Source organism: Delphinapterus leucas, chromosome 10 (genome assembly GCF_059928025.1).
Source record: "Delphinapterus leucas isolate spDelLeu-1000000601 "Yukka" chromosome 10, BTC_Dleu_Yukka2, whole genome shotgun sequence".
NCBI lineage: Eukaryota > Metazoa > Chordata > Mammalia > Artiodactyla > Monodontidae > Delphinapterus > Delphinapterus leucas.
Genome location: NC_143138.1, coordinates 1941364 through 1956796, shown reverse-complemented (window position 1 = coordinate 1956796; position 15433 = coordinate 1941364). Strand labels below are relative to the sequence as shown.

The 15433-nt window shown below is 47.2% G+C and overlaps 1 protein-coding gene across 1 annotated transcript; it reads left to right on the top strand.

The window, feature by feature from the left end:
* The first annotated feature begins 5546 nt into the window (after positions 1–5546).
* Positions 5547–14419, top strand: LOC149748109 (leukocyte elastase inhibitor-like). The gene is made up of 7 exons (XM_089918221.1): positions 5547–5639; positions 6792–6966; positions 8652–8789; positions 9464–9581; positions 10983–11125; positions 11211–11378; positions 13512–14419. The coding sequence occupies exons 2-7, from the start codon at positions 6799–6801 to the stop codon at positions 13914–13916; spliced, it is 1140 nt and encodes a 379-aa protein (XP_089774347.1). The 5' UTR covers positions 5547–5639; positions 6792–6798; the 3' UTR covers positions 13917–14419.
* Positions 14420–15433: the final 1014 nt, after the last annotated feature.

The window sequence follows — 15433 nt, the reverse complement described above, 5'->3', positions numbered from 1 at the left end:
AATTCATTACTTTGTACCATCACTGAATGCAACAAGTGCGTGGCAAGCTTGTCTCCCCTGTAACCTGTTTTATCCGACTAGAAACTTGTGAACAAAATCAAGAGGACTGTAAAATTCCAGCTACTACTGCACAGCACTCCCAACCCTGGGGGACACTCAGGGGACAGGGTCTGTCCTCACGTCTTCAGGCCACCCTGCCAGGGCTGGCCAAGCCCCTTAAGGACCAGCCTTCGCCCCAATTCCTGCACACTGTTGTCATGGCTGCATCTGCCACACAGCATTCCGGCCGGGGACCAGCCTCATGTATGTCACAGGAGGTCGTGGAGAGGACGTGACCACTGGTTGACCATCGAGCTGGACCCGGGCAATGGGAGGCTCCTCGCTCCCTCCCGTCTTTGGGATGTACGTCTGCCCACAGTTCCTGCACTAGGAGCCTCTTCAAGGACTTCTCAACTTGACTTTGCAACTATAATTACAACAACTTACCAGGCATTTTGAGCTATTTAATCTGGCAGATGACTTGACATTACTTCTTTTGCTTTATTGTGAAATATAATGCACAGATCATAAGGTTAATTGAACAGTTAATTATAAAGCATGCACCAAGTGACCCAGGTCAAGAAAGCAAGTCTGCCGTGCACAGGAAGCTGCCTCTGCTCCATGTGACTCCCCCTGGTCACAGCCCCTTCCTCTTGTCTCCCCACAGGTAACAGCTCTTCTAACTTTGTGAACAGTTCCTTGCTTTTCTCTGTGGTTTTACCCTTCTGCTATAACCCTAAGCAGTACAGTTTGCTTCAGGCTGATTTTGAGATTTCCATAAATGAAATAATGTTGCAACGTCGTCTTCTGAATCCGGCTTCTCTTGCTCAACTTATGTTTTGGAGCTTCATCCATGTTGTGAATGCAGCAACAATGTGTCCGTGTTTGTTACTATATAGTATTCCATTGGATGGATATATCACGATTTATGTCCGCATTCTGCTGTCGCTGATTTTTGGGGCTCACCGAGAATGGTACCTCCAGCATTCCTATAAATGTCAGGATGTAAAATGTGAATACATTTCTCTAGGAGAAGGGTGCTGGGTCAACATTCTTAAATAACTGAACTTGAATAATGGTCACCAAACTATTTTGCAAAGTAGTTTTCCCAGTTTATAATCCCCCCAGGAGTGAGAGAAGCCCAGTGGATCTACATTCTTGGCAACACTTTGAATTGCAGAATTTTAAAAGTTTTTGGCAATGTGAGTGGAAGAGATCTCATTATGTTTTAAGCTTGTAAGTTTGTATTTAACGCCTTTTTATACTTTATAAGCCATTTCGATTTCCTCTTTTAAAGTGTTTATTCAAATTGTTTGCTTGGGTTTTTTTTAATGTGTTTTTAATGTGCTTTGTAAAAGTTATACACAAACACGAAAACCGTCTTTCCATTGTATGCCTTTCAATTCTCTTTCGGTTGTGTGGCTTGTCTTTTTAACTGTCTTAATGTTGTCCTGGTAATAAAGAGAAATTATTATTTTTAAAGTAGTAGATTTATTAATCACTCCCTTTATAGTAAATGCTTTCTTTTTCTTCTTTAAAAACTTCTTCCCTACCCCAAACACATGGAAAATTCTCCTACATTTTCTTCTAAAACTTATTTCATTTTATTTTTCATATTGCTTTCATAGATCTTAAATACCCTTGGCATTGATTTTTCGGTATAGTGTGAGGTAAGGAATATTTTCCTTCCTTTCTTTCTTTCCCTCTTTCTTTCTTCCTTCCTTCCTCCCTCCCTCCCTCCTTACTCGTCCCTCCCTCCCACCCTCCCCGTCCCTCCCTCCCTCCCTCCTTCCTTCCTTTCTTTCTCTTTCTTTCTTTCTTCCCTCCCTCCCTCCCTCCTTCCCTCCCTCCCTCCCTCCTTCCCTCCCTCCCTCCCTCCCTCCCACCTTCCTTCTCTCTCTCTCCTCATCTTTCTTTCTTTAATTTTTTTGCATATATTCAATTGCTGCTACGTTTTTAAAGTATTCTATCATCTCCCCACTGTTGCCTTGTCACCTGTCATACGTCAAATGTCAGTACCTGCAAAGATCTGTTTCAGCCTGCCTAGCTTCACACACACGCAGGTGCATACACACGCACAAACGCACATCCTTTCTTTGGAATGTTTATTGGGATTGGGATTGATTTAAAAAATCAGTCAGAGAAAAACGACTATCATTGCAATATTGAGTTCCACTCAATGAATGTGATATATTCATTCTGTTAGATTTTTAAACATTTCTGTTAATAATGTTAATTTTCTTTTTGTATAGAGGTTTTGCATATATTTTATTAGCTATATTTCCAGGTACTTGATTTTTTTGATGCTATTTTAAGTGGTATTTTTCTTTTAATTTCATTTTCTGTTTGTTGCTAGAAATACTGGTATTTAGTCATTATCTTGCTAAACATGAGTAGTGAATCTAAGTACAGAGTTGGATAAAGTGATCAGTGCACTCATGCCAATGGTCATATAGACAACAGTGCCCGTAATGGATTTAGGATGTATCTGAATACAAGGGGTATGTACGCAAATTGACCATATACTGGGCCATTAAGCAAGTGTCAAAACACTTCTCACCATTGAAGTAATATAGAGATCATGTTCCCTAACCACAATACAATTAACCTTGAGGTCAGTAGCAGAAGGACGATTAGTTCTCAAACATCTCTTGGTGCCTGTCTGGCATTTTCTCCTTCCCATGGCTTTTACGAACCTATAGCTGTGGATCTTTGAAAAATTCATACGGCACCACCTTTGTCATTTGGCGCCTTGAACCAAGGACTGACGTGTCCCCACATGAGAGAGTAGACAGGACGCTTCTTACCTGGACTTGGGGATTTGAGTGTGGCTGGGTGTAGGAGAACAGGAAGGGCAGGGGCTCACTAGTTCCTCTGAGTCCCTCGGGCACACCCAGCACAGTTAGGGGAGTGGAGATGCTGGGTGGCAGAGGACCCCGACCAGCTTCAAGCTGACTAATCCTGGTCGGAGGGTAGGGGTGGGAGGGGAAAGACGGGAAATGATTACCGATGTTCAGTGTGTTTTCTTGCTACTTTGTACTGATTTCTGTTAAAGTTTAGCATGCATGCAGCAAAGCACAGAAGTTATGCGTACAACTCAGTGCATTATCCCCAAATCCATACCCCTGCGTAACCACCCCTCAAGGCATGGCAGGTGGGCAGCATCCCAGAAGCCCTCCTCTGCCCAAGCCACTCCCACTCACAACGCTTGTGTTAAAAATGAACTGGGGATTTGCTCTAATCCGGCCTCCCAAGGCAGCTGACATGGACGTGAGTGTCATGAAAGAGGTTGATAGGCACAGATCTCCAGCGACAGGAGGCACACGATGACACGCCACATTGCGTGGGACCTGGGAAGCACCCAGGTGGGCCAGCAAGCAGAGGAGGAGAGGGCAGAGGTGGTGGGGCCTTTACTGGGGCCTGTATTTGGGCTCTTGCAGGAAGGGACGGGCAAGGCACGGTAGGTGCGCTAGGTAAGCTTGGGGCTGGACTGGATAGTTTGGGTCATTTTGGTGGGCTCGGGCTGCCTGCTGCTGGGGTGGGTTAGGGCCGGCGGGACTTTGATGAAGGGGAGAATTGAGAGTGAGGGCACTGAGCTGCTTGGTTTGTGTATCAAGGTGCGCTTGCAGCGGAGTCGTTCCCCATCTCTGGGGACCCGCCGGCCCTGGGCCCGCAGTCTCTCCAGAATCAAGGTCCCAGAGGCCACGCATCAAGGACAACGTAGTCAGCGCAATCCGCCTTCCTCCCAAGGGTCCCCTTCTCTCCTGACCTCTAACCCCACGGGCTGGTTCTGCGCTTCTGAACTCTGTGTAACCAGAAGCACACAGCTCACACCGCTGCGTGCGCGTTTTCCTTTCACGGTGCGCTTGGAGATGCAGCCAAGTTGCTGTGCGTTGCCGCGGCTTGTTCATTTCTGCTGCTGTGCGCTGTTCTGCTGTATCACTTCTCCATTCTTCTGCTTGGACCTGACTCAAATCCCGCTGCGATGAACATGCTCGCGCATGTCTCTGGGCGCCCGCCCTCACGTGCATTCATTCTGTTGGGTTTGTCCCAGGGGACGAAATCGCTGATCTAGCCAGGGTACCACACCTTCGAGCTGAGCAGATACGCCCAACATCGCCCACACGGGCCGTGCCATCCTGCCTTTCCGAGAATCTCCGTGTGACCTTGGTCAGGGGCCGTTTGCACTCTGAAGCCGCAAGAGCGCACACAGGGTGGTTACTCTGCCTCGGCCGTGCAGGGCACGCGGATTGATGGAAGACTGGTGTATAAAGTCCCTTCTGCCCGAACCTTATACAGTACATGTATTGACTTAGGAAGTGGTTTCATTTCATATTTGACTCAGGTTACTAACTCCAGGTGAGAACAAATACAAAATGTCAGGAGAAGAAAAGAAAATTCAGAACCCGTGTTTCCTTCGTTTACGTGTCTGGGATTTTAATTTTACAGCGCAGCCTCTTTCTCTCGGCTTCCTCACACAGACCTCTTGCTAGAAGCTGATGAGGGGTCTCTAGCTCTCTGAGACATGGTGGAGACGTTAGCGGTTTTATCAAACCACTCAACTTAACTATGACTGGCTTTCAATAAATGTTGGTTTCTTTATTCCAATCAGCTGTAAAGCACTCTACAATCTTAGTTATTAAGATATAGTTTAAAAAATCTATAGAGAGTATTTTTAGCTCTCATTACTGGGTCTTCTCTGGCCCTTATAAACAAATTCTCAGAGTCAAAAAGATCTACAAACCCATTTACACTGTATTATCCATACTAATTTAAAAATAGGATTTTTCCTTTGTCCCCTTTTCATGTTGAGATTTGCAGGAAAGCACGGGAGAAGTTTCAAGAATGCAGAATTATTACATACCCTCAAGTACTATCAATTTTGGTGAAATTACATACGCAGGCATTGAAAGAGGGGAAGAAAAGACCTCACAGAAACAGCTACTGCTTTTCTTCTTCAACGATAGTCATTCTACTTGAACATTACCTATAGGGGAAAAACTGGTCAGTTTACATTTTAGTATAATGGGTGAGAGATACTTTATTCGCACGGATGGGCGTTCTCACGGTGTGCCTCGGGTATGTGAGTTGACCCAGCCTGCTGGGCTCAACACTTGCCAGGGGAGTCTTGGGGCTGGACTCATGGCTTCCTGAGGGACAGAGACATCAAGGATGCTGTTTGGAACTGATTCTGTTTTATCTCACCCTAGAGGCCCCTCCTCACACACACACCCCCAGCCCCCAGTAACCCGGAGTTTTGGAGTGTTTGGATAAGATTCCAAAGAGGCTGGTTTGCCCTCTAAGAAGCTGCACCTTGTCATCTCAGTCATTCACACCTTAGTAGGAAATAGCCCATCAGGTCCTTTATGGAGAGCTGAGTTTGCCTGGAACTCAGAGAGGTGCTGGGCCCCCAGGAGCGCGCTGCGTGGTGCCCCGCTGGCTAGCCCTGTGCCCCGCCCAGCCACAGCCCCAAATCCTAGGCAGTGCATCATCCTGGGGCAGGGCCGCCCCGCCTTCCGGGGACACTCCCTTTTGCCTATAAGGGCCGCGCTCTGCGCTCTCCGCAGATCACGCACCTCGCCCAGACAGCCCAGCATCGGGTAAGGCCGGGCAGGGATCTGGGCCGGGCGGGAGAGGCTCCAATCCGCGAGCACCCCTCGGGGTCCCCGCGTCCGGTGGTCACCCCGCTCCGTCGTGCGCCCCGCGGGGTCCCCGAGTTCGGTGGTTACCGCCATCTGCCCTGCTCCCCACCCGGGGTCCCCGGCTCCGCGTCCCGAGAGGCCAAACCGGGCGGCCTGCGGCAGACAGAGGTCGCTCCCTGGGGCCTGAAGGCGGAAGCGGAAGCCGAAGCCGGAGTCCAGAATGTTTCTCTCTCTGTGACGGTTTCCAGGCAGCCCCGGCGGAGCGGCTTCTCCTTTCTGTGGCTGGAGGCAGGGAAAGGAGGCCAGTGCGATCCTAGAGATTATTTATCAGCAACAACAGTAATAATTCAACTTAGGACTTACACGCTGGGCAGCCAGCACGACTGTTCCTCTTCCTCGATTGTATGTGGGCTGAGAGTCGAGGTCAGGTGGGGAGAGTGCTTGGCTGAGCTGAGCGCAAGGCCAGGTGCTTCACCTGCAGCCCCTCCGTGCCCGCGGGAGTGACAGAGGATACCTGTCACCTTCTCCTTGTCGGGCTGCCCTACCTGACCCCGGGACCTGTGTTGGCTTCCCACTCTCAGATCCTTCACCAGCTGTGAGACTGGGGACCTCTCTAAACACCAGCAAGGGAATCTCAAAAACGACGATACTTCTGTCTCTTTTGCGGGAATTTGCTTTAATGAGTAGCAGATAGCTATGATTTTCTAATAGAAACATTCTTTTTCAGGTAAAAGTGGGCAGTGGATTCATGGCTCAAATGAATCAGAGACTTGAACGGAGGGTGGGAAGTGTGCCCTCCCACGTGTGGTAGGGAAGGGCCCAGATGCACCTGTCTGCACGGCCAGGGCCCTTTAGGACAAGGAGTCCTGATCCCATGTCACTGCTGAATCCTTGGCCAGTCGCCCCAAGCTCCCACAGTTGTGCACATGGAGTGTTCTTGCTTTCCGCTTGAGAGAGAGACAGAGAGAGACAGAGAGGGAGAGAGAAAGTACAAGTTCGTTGCAGGGTATTTCAGGGTGGCTGGCGTGAGTTGAGGAGGAGATGGGGAAGTGGCGTTGCCGAGTGGCTGGTGTGGCAGGGGGCAGCTCAGGGCTCTGCTCTGTGTTGCAGCCTCACCATGGAGCAGTTGAGCGCGGCAAACACCCGCTTCGCCTTGGACCTGTTCTGCGCCCTGAACAAGAGCGATCCTGCCGGCAACATCTTCATCTCCCCCTTCAGCATTTCATCAGCGCTGGCCATGGTCTTTCTGGGGACCAGAGGCAATACCGCAGCACAGATGTCCAAGGTGAGCAGAAACTAGCTCTCCCAGCTGGTGCCTACCACACAGACCGTACCAGAAAGTTGTGCCTTTGAGCTCTTGCAGCGCGTTTGTAGAAAACTGTATTTCGGTGTTCAGCATTGTGTGTTATATTATACATTATACTTCATGAAGTCAGACTTTCAGAAAAAGCCCCAGGAAAAATCCACTGGGATGCAGGCTGTCATTCATGACCCAGTCTTTACGGAGCACCTGCGATGTGCCAGGCTCTGTTTTTTGTGGGACTGAGGACAGAGCAGGAAGAAAGCCGACAACCCCCTGCCGTGCGCTGCTTCCGTTCCAGCAAGGAGTCTGCAAGGCTTTCCTGTAATCCAAGTCCTCCCTGGCCCAGGACTGTCCAGTTTCCGCTTTGCCTGTGATGCTCAGCTACTCACATAATGTCGGCTGTGTCTTGATTCTTTTGAGCATAATGACCCCTAGTCGAGAAGTCAAGGGGACACGAGAGCCTGTGAGTCCGTGTTCCTACCCCTGGGCCTGGCACCAGGTGTGCCCTGGTGGGCTGTGACCCCCGTTCCCGAGTGAGCAGTAGGGCCCTGCAGGGAGAGGGGGCGGGGATGCTGAGGGTCCTGCCTGTCCTTGGTGGGTGTGGAGGGCACCTGTGTGCGGGGCGCGCTTTATGCTGAGTGGGGAACTCTGGCTTTCCTTGAAAAGAGGGGTGAAAGTGAAGGTCTTTCTAACACACGGGTCACAGATTACGCTGCACTTAGAGCCAGGGAAGGTCCAGCCCGGATTCACGTTTATGGGCCTGTTCCAGCTGCAAAGCTTCTATTTCTGTACTTTAGGAAACACCAACCTTTTTCATCACTGCAGATACAAAAGCGTTTGAAAGCTTTTAAAAATCCACTTTAAAAAAAAACCCCGGTACTAGTCATTGTGAGTCATCCCCTGCAAGGTAATCTGAGCTTGTGTTTTGAGGCTTTCCAGGAACTTTATAAGCTCAGTAAAGAACAGTCTTAAGGTTTTACCCCCGTTTCCAGTAAAGAGATCCGTCACAGCACCCCCACGCACATTCCATATCTCAGTGAGTAACTGGCCTTTGTACAGGGTGGCGGTTCTTCCTTGTGCCTTAAAAGCAAGGAACCAGCTCAGGCCTCATAAAACCAGAAAGGGACTCTAGATGTAACTGATGTATGGGAATTCAACTTTGCCTCATGTTAAGTTTAAGGAAATTATTTTTAAGTAAGTGAGTTACTGATGCCAGTACTGCAAGGAAAAAAAATAAAAACCTCTCAATCTGTACCATCTCTGTGTTCTTACATAGCTGATGCTTCTTATCTTTACTGTTTATTTCTGAGAACTTTCAGTAAAATTATATTTGTATAGAATATACATATGAACTTACCACTTCCGATTTTTGGGGAAAAAAGCAGACTTGTGTAAATATTTAGCTTGTTAACCACTCCTATTTGTGGAACTCTAATTATAACAAAAAAGTGATGGGAAAACAGTTTCCAATGTCCTTATTATGTTTCACCAAGCTATACATTTTGGAGTTTCTATTACTTGTTCTCCAATGAAAAATGGAAAATGATGATGGCTGGGGATCATCAATAATTAGTAATATTAATTTGATTTGATGGAAGCAAATGCCAAGGAACCAGCTTATAATTTCAAAAGAAATGGTTATAGAAATAATGTTTTCTTTCTTTTAGGCTCTCTATTTCAAAGAGGTTGAGGAGATTCATTCGGGATTTCGGAGTTTGAATGCTGATATCAACAAGCATGGAGCTTCCTACATTCTGAAACTTGCTAACAGGTTATATGGAGAGAAAAGCTTTGATTTCCTCCCTGTAAGTACTTTGCTCTTCATGTTCCAAAACTCACTAGACAATGCAGACTCTTCTCCAGCACAATCAAGTCACAGAAGTCAGCTTTAAGTTTTATAAACATTCAGCAAAATCATCCAGAATGAAAACACGACAGACAGTTTTCCCGGAAATGGATGTGATTTCATTTTCTAGTCTCCACAGTGAAAAGATTGACCCTGGCTGTTTTACTAAAGCAAGAGTGAATTCCATAATTCACTTTCAAGTACAATCAGTATTTGCTTGTTTATGAAAATGTTAGTCAAGGGGTAGAAAAGAATTGATAAATTTTGTTTTATTTTATTTGGGCTGTGCCGCGTGGCATGTGGGATCTTAGTTCCCTGACCAGGGATTGAACCCCTGCCCCCTGCAGTGGAAGCACAGAGTCTTAACCACGGGAGCGCCAGGGAAGTCCCCAGGAATTGGTAAATTTTATATAAAACTGAAACTACTGAACTGTAAACTTAAAAGTGCTTAAGGTCGTCAATGGAATGCTGTGTGTTTTTCACTATAGTAAAAAAAGTAGAAGGGTTAGAATTTTTTTTGTTACAATGAAATATGCCTTTTGGGACAATTTCTGTTGCTTTTAAGGATTTTACAAAACCATTTCTGTATGGAGTAGGAGTTACTCACATTTCCTTTTTTTTCCCCTTAAACAGGAGTTCTTAGCTTCAACTCAGAGAATGTACGGTGCTGAACTGGCCAGTGTGGATTTTCTGCAGGCCACCGAAGACGCAAGGAAGACCATAAATGAGTGGGTCAAAGGGCAGACGGAAGGTGAGCGAGGGCAGCCCTGGTCATACACACTGATGCTTCCTTTCCTCCCCCTGCCTGCCCCTTGCAGGTGACTCCCTCTCCCCTTCCCTAGCCCCTCCGCCTGACCCTGGGGTCCACCTTGCACTGCCCAGGGCCAGACAGCTTGCCTTCTTTCTTTCTTTCTCTCTTTCTCTCTCTCTTTCCTTCCTCCCTCCCTTCCTTCCTTCCTTCCTTCCTTCCTTCCTTCCTTCCTTCCTTCCTTTCTTCTTTCCTTCCTTCCTTCCTTCCTTTTTAAATAAATTTGTTTACTTTATATACTTATTTTTGGCTGCGTTGGGCCTTCGTTGCTGCGCGCAGCCTTTCTCTAGTTGAGGTGAGCGGGGGCTACTCTTCGTTGCGGTGCGTGGGCTTCTCATTGCGGTGGCTTCTCTTGTTGCAGAGCACGGGCTCACGGCGCGCGGGCTCAGTAGTTGTGGCGCACGGGCTTAGTTGCTCCGTGGCATGTGGGATCTTTCCGGACCAGGGCTCGAACCCTTAGTCCCCTGCATTGGCAGGCGGATTTTAACCACTGCGCCACGGGGGGATGTCCCCAGACAGCTTTCAAATGTAGGAATTCCTCAAAGTGGAAATGTAAAGATGATTTAACTGAACATGCTAAATGTTTTCTACCCATAAGTTCCCCAAACTACATTTTAAAATGAAAAGTAACATTGAACGTAGACTAAAAGAGATGAAACTCTTGTGAATCAATATTTACAAGCCGCTGTGGTCATAAATACTTTTTGCGAACATCTTGTCTAAGAAACCAGGGTCGGGAGGTGGGGCTGAGTCTCCTCAGGCTGTTTTTCCGGTTTGTGTTTCTGTCGTAGTCACGGAACGGTTGAGGCACCCACAGGACACCTGTGTTCCTTCCATCAGGGACTGTCACGGCCGTGCCACATCATGAGTGGGGCCTGTGTTTCAGGGGAGGAACTGTCCTACCTTTTGGATATTTGTTAAAAGCTTTCCTGTGACAGTTAGGCATCTAACTTGGAAGATTTGAAGAAGGGAGTTATTTATTAGTGACAAAACATTTTGGTTAAGAAATTGTTCTTTTCCTGAAAAAGAATGGCCAGTCACAAAATGAGGCCACTACTTATCCCACGTTCCAGAAAGGAAGAGTTTTCCTGGTTTTAGCCTTTAAACAATTGACTTGTTTTGAAGCATCGGCCCTTTGGGGGCAGATTGTGTCCCCCTGATCTGCCCCTCGAGTTGGTCTATTTAAAGTAGAAGCACCCCAGGGGGCTTGGCTAACTTAGTACCATGTTAAAGGAAATTAAATAGAAGGAAGCATTTGAGTGGCATTTCATTGCTAATCAAAGGTCAGTTCAAATGTGGAATTCTGATAGGTGGATTTTTAAAAAGCTAACTTTGTCTTTTTAGGGAAAATTCCAGAGCTGTTGGCCTCAGGTGTGGTTGATAGCATGACTAAGCTGGTGCTGGTGAATGCCATCTATTTCAAAGGAAACTGGCAGGAGAAATTCATGATGGAGGCCACAAAAGATGCAGCTTTCAGACTGAATAAGGTGAGGGCAGGTGACCGTCTAGATGACTGTGCGCTCTAAATCCACGCTGACAACAATGTTAGTGATCTGTGTTTTAATTGTTTAGAAAGACACAAAACTAGTGAAAATGATGTATCAGAAGAAGAAGTTTCGGCTTGGCCACATCAAGGACCTTAAGTGCCAGGTGCTGGAACTGCCCTACCAGTGTGAGGACCTCAGCATGGTCATCCTGCTGCCGGATGACATCCAGGACGAGTCCACGGGGCTGAGGAAGGTGCGCCTCCCCACCTCCCCGAGTGATGCGCGGATCCTGTGTGTGTGTGTGTGTGCGTGTGTGTGTGTGTGTGTGCGTGTGTTTGTGTGTGTTGGGCATAGGCGCTTGTTCTTTGTTTAGTGAGGTGACCTGGTGTTCCTTCCCACTTTCCTGTCACTCCTTTGTAAAGTAGCCCATCCGCATGTACCAGTGCGAAGCTCCACATTTATTTATTTATGTTTATAGAGACTTATTATTGAGGTATAATGACATGTAACATTATGTTAGCTTCAGGAGGACAACATAATAATTCTATAACTGCATATAATGTGAAAGGGTTACCATAATAAGTCTAGTTAACATCCATCACCACACAGTTATAATATTTTTTCTTGTGATGAGAACTTTTTTTTTCCTGTGCATATAATTTTATTTTTTTTTTTATTGTACGTTTTTTAACATCTTGATGGGAGTATAATTGCTTTACAGTGCTGTGTTAGTTGCTGCTGTATAACAAAGTGAACCAGCTGTTCGTATACACATATCCCCATATCCCCTCCCTCTTGCGTCTCCCTCCAGCCCTCCCTATCCCACCCCTCTACGTGGTCACAAAGCACCCAGCTGATCTCCCTGTGCTGTGCGGCTGCTTCCCACTAGCTATGTAGTTTACCTTTGGTAGCGTATATGGCACGCCGCCAAATGCCACTCTCTCACTTCATCCCAGCTTACCCTTCCCCCTCCCCGAGTCCTCAAGTCCCTTCTCTAGTAGGTCTGCGTCTTTATTCCTGCCCTGCCCCTAGGTTCATCAGTACCGCTTTTTTAGATTCCATACATATGCCTTAGCATACGGTATTTGTGTTTCTCCCTCTGACTCACCTCACTCTGTATGACGGACTCTAGGTCCATCCACCTCATTACAGATAACTCAGTTTCGTTCCTTTTTATGGAAGCCCCACATTTAAATGTTCAGCTACTATCGGTGCACAACGTGGCGGGAACATCAAAGGTACACACCGAGTGTAATGCTGGCCAGTGGCAGCTCGTGGAGACTCCCTTAGATGAGCTTTAGAGGAACGTGCCATAAATGGGGACTGTTTCATTAAAACAATTTTTTAAAATTAAAAACCCTCGACCATTATCGTTTCGCCATGTGCTGTAAAATCTGGTCATTCTCACCCCAGTTCTTGTAGATTGTGCATTAAATGTCCAATTGCTACATGACAGGAAAAGATCCATGTGACCTGTTAGTCTGAGAGATAAGCCCACTGCCTAACCTGAACTTTGTCTGCGGTTTCTCTTATTGTAATTTAAAGGCAATGGTATCCCTTGCCAGGGCCAGGAAGAGGCAAAACTGTGAAGAGTGAGGTTTTTCTTCAGTGTCTCTGGCCTGTTGTGTGCTTTTCCCCTCCCCCATCCCAGACCAAACTTGCTATTGGATGGCGTTTAATATTAGCCATTTGCAGCTCTAGAGCATAAGTGAAAACCACTGTGTTCCTTCTTTCAATTGTATCTCCATATTTGTCCGTTCCTGATTATCAGAAAGAACGTCTGGAATTACCAGCATCAGTAGAAAAGTGGAATGTGTGTGTGTTCCAGTGCAGTAGCAGTAATAATAGTAATGACAGTAGCTGACGTTACACAGCACTTGTATAGGGTGACTCATTCAGCACTTACAGTGCTCCAGGTATGTGCTACTGTTATCCCATTTTAGATGAGGAACTAGGTCCATTTCTGTTTACCAATGAGCTACATCTATCAGAGATAACTTCAGCTGTGTGAGGTTCCCAGATAAACACAGTGATCACTGGGGTTCAGAATAAACAGAATGAAATAAATGGAAGAAAGCTTTAAAATATCCTCTTGCATCACTCGACCAATTAGGGCAATTTTAGCCAGGATGACCCGTGACCCAGTGTGGCAGGGGCCTGGTAAGTCCTGGGTGGATGGGCCCTTGGTGGCTGGGAACGCAGCTCTGTTCATTATCACCAATAGCCAGAAAGAAATGAAATCCTCCAGATGGAATCTGTGTTGGAACAAAACATGAAGGAAGCTAGGGAGCAGCTGACATGATGGGCCCGTTCATTCAAACAATGCTTCATTAACTTCCTTCTATAAAATGATTTCCGCTCTTCTTTTTGCCCATCCCGAATCCAGATTGAGGAACAGCTGACTTTGGAAAAGCTGCGTGAGTGGACCAGACCCGAGAATCTGGATCTCCTTGAGGTCAATGTCCAGTTGCCCAGGTTTAAGCTGGAGGAGAGCTACGAGCTCAGCACTCTGCTGGCCTCCCTGGGTATGCAGGAGCTCTTCAGTAGCAACGCTGACCTGTCCGGCCTATCAGGAGCCACAGGCCTCTCTGTATCGAAGGTGGTCCACAAGTCCTTCGTGGAGGTGAACGAGGAGGGCACAGAGGCGGCGGCTGCCACCGAGATCACCATCGTCCGCCGCATCTTGCAGTTGACAGAGGAGTATTTCACCGCCGACCACCCATTCATTTTCTTCATTCGGCACGATCCCTCCACTACCATCCTGTTCCTCGGTAGACTTTCCTCCCCATAGAGACCAGAAATACAAGGTCAAGCTTGGAGCATTTTACCTGCCCTTTCAGTGGTGACCATTTTCATAGATCTTTACCAGTATAACTACTATCCAAAAATGAATCTTTAATCTCCTTTGTAAGCTCAGTCCTGTTGTCTGGTTACACCCATTAACTTGGCATGGGCATCTGTTCTTCTTTGTTTTTTTTTTCTGCGGCACGCGGGCCTCTCGCTGTTGTGGCCTCTCCCGTTGTGGAGCACAGACTCCGGACGCGCAGGCTCAGTGGCCATGGCTCACGGGCCCAGCCGCTCCCCGGCATGTGGGATCCTCCCGGACTGGGGCACAAACCTGTGTCCCCTGCATCAGCAGGTGGATTCTCAACCTCTGCGCCACCAGGGAAGCCCAATCCCTCCTCTTTTTAAAGCTTAATTTAACGAACACTTTGAATGTTGACTTTGGCCCAGATGCTGGGGATGTAAAAATGAAAAAAAAAAATAAAAGAAACTTGCCCCAGTATGATCTGACATTGCGAGTGGGAATGACTCCTGCTTCTAACACTCCTTCCATAGGGGCTGTGAGAAGTCTCCTTACTCTGTGTCCTGTGGGGATCAAGGTAGGACCCTCCTCCCACGGGTCCTGTAGGGAGGATTAACTACCTCTATGCATCTCTAGCCCTGAGGGCAATGCCTGGGACAGGATAGGTCCCGGTGAGGTCTCCGGAGTTTAAGCCCAGACATCCTGCCTTCCACGAGGGTCCTCACTGCCACCCCAGTCCCACACGAGTGCCTTTTCCTCCCAATCCCGCTGTATTCCTCTACACCTGACGTGGCACAATTCTCATCATTCTGTCCCGAAAAGCTTTCTTCCTAAAGCCAGGTGCAGGGACTACCTCACCGTACCCAACCTGCCCGTTTATTTTATAGACATTTCTCTATGAACTATTTAATATGGTTCTCCTGTTCATCCCTAACTTCTTTTTAAAAGGATTACAATTTGCCTTCTTGCAGAGACAACGGCCCGAACTCCAACTTGTTAATACTTTCAAACACCCTGTGAAAATGCAGGGATCAGGGTTTCATGGCAGCAGCAAACTTATGTTAATTTGGCTTCCAGGTATATTGACCGTAAGACAGTTTGAGAAGGTGGCCCTCAGCTCATGGTGTGTTCTTCTGTGTATTATCCCATCTTGTGTGGTTTAATATTGCTTAGACCTATTCTCTTTCTTTTTTTTTAAAAAAAAGACAAAATGGTACAGGTATTGCCTGCCAAGTCAGTTGATTTATTGACAAAACGGGTCCTCAGTAATGCTATATACTTCAAAGGAAAGCAGTTCAAGCAGTTTGATAAAAAGTATATTGGGGAAAAGCTTTTTAAGTTAGCAAGACAAGGCTATGCCTACCTGTGCAGGAACTGTCTTGAGACATTGGGATCCTGTTACGGGCTGAACGGTGTCCCTTCCAATCCTGTGGGGATCAAGGTAGGTGCGCTGGCTTCTCATTGCGGTGGCTTCCCTTGTTGCGGAGCACGGGCTCCAGTTG

What these genes read in the sequence shown, in the direction of transcription:
- LOC149748109 (XM_089918221.1), top strand. Translation starts at nt 6,799, where the DNA reads ATGGAGCAGTTGAGCGCGGCAAACACCCGCTTCGCCTTGGACCTGTTC. An exon ending in CCGCAGCACAGATGTCCAAG is followed by an intron (nt 6,967 to 8,651) that starts GTGAGCAGAAAC and finishes TCTTTCTTTTAG; the next exon opens with GCTCTCTATTTCAAAGAGGT. An exon ending in GGTCAAAGGGCAGACGGAAG is followed by an intron (nt 9,582 to 10,982) that starts GTGAGCGAGGGC and finishes TTGTCTTTTTAG; the next exon opens with GGAAAATTCCAGAGCTGTTG.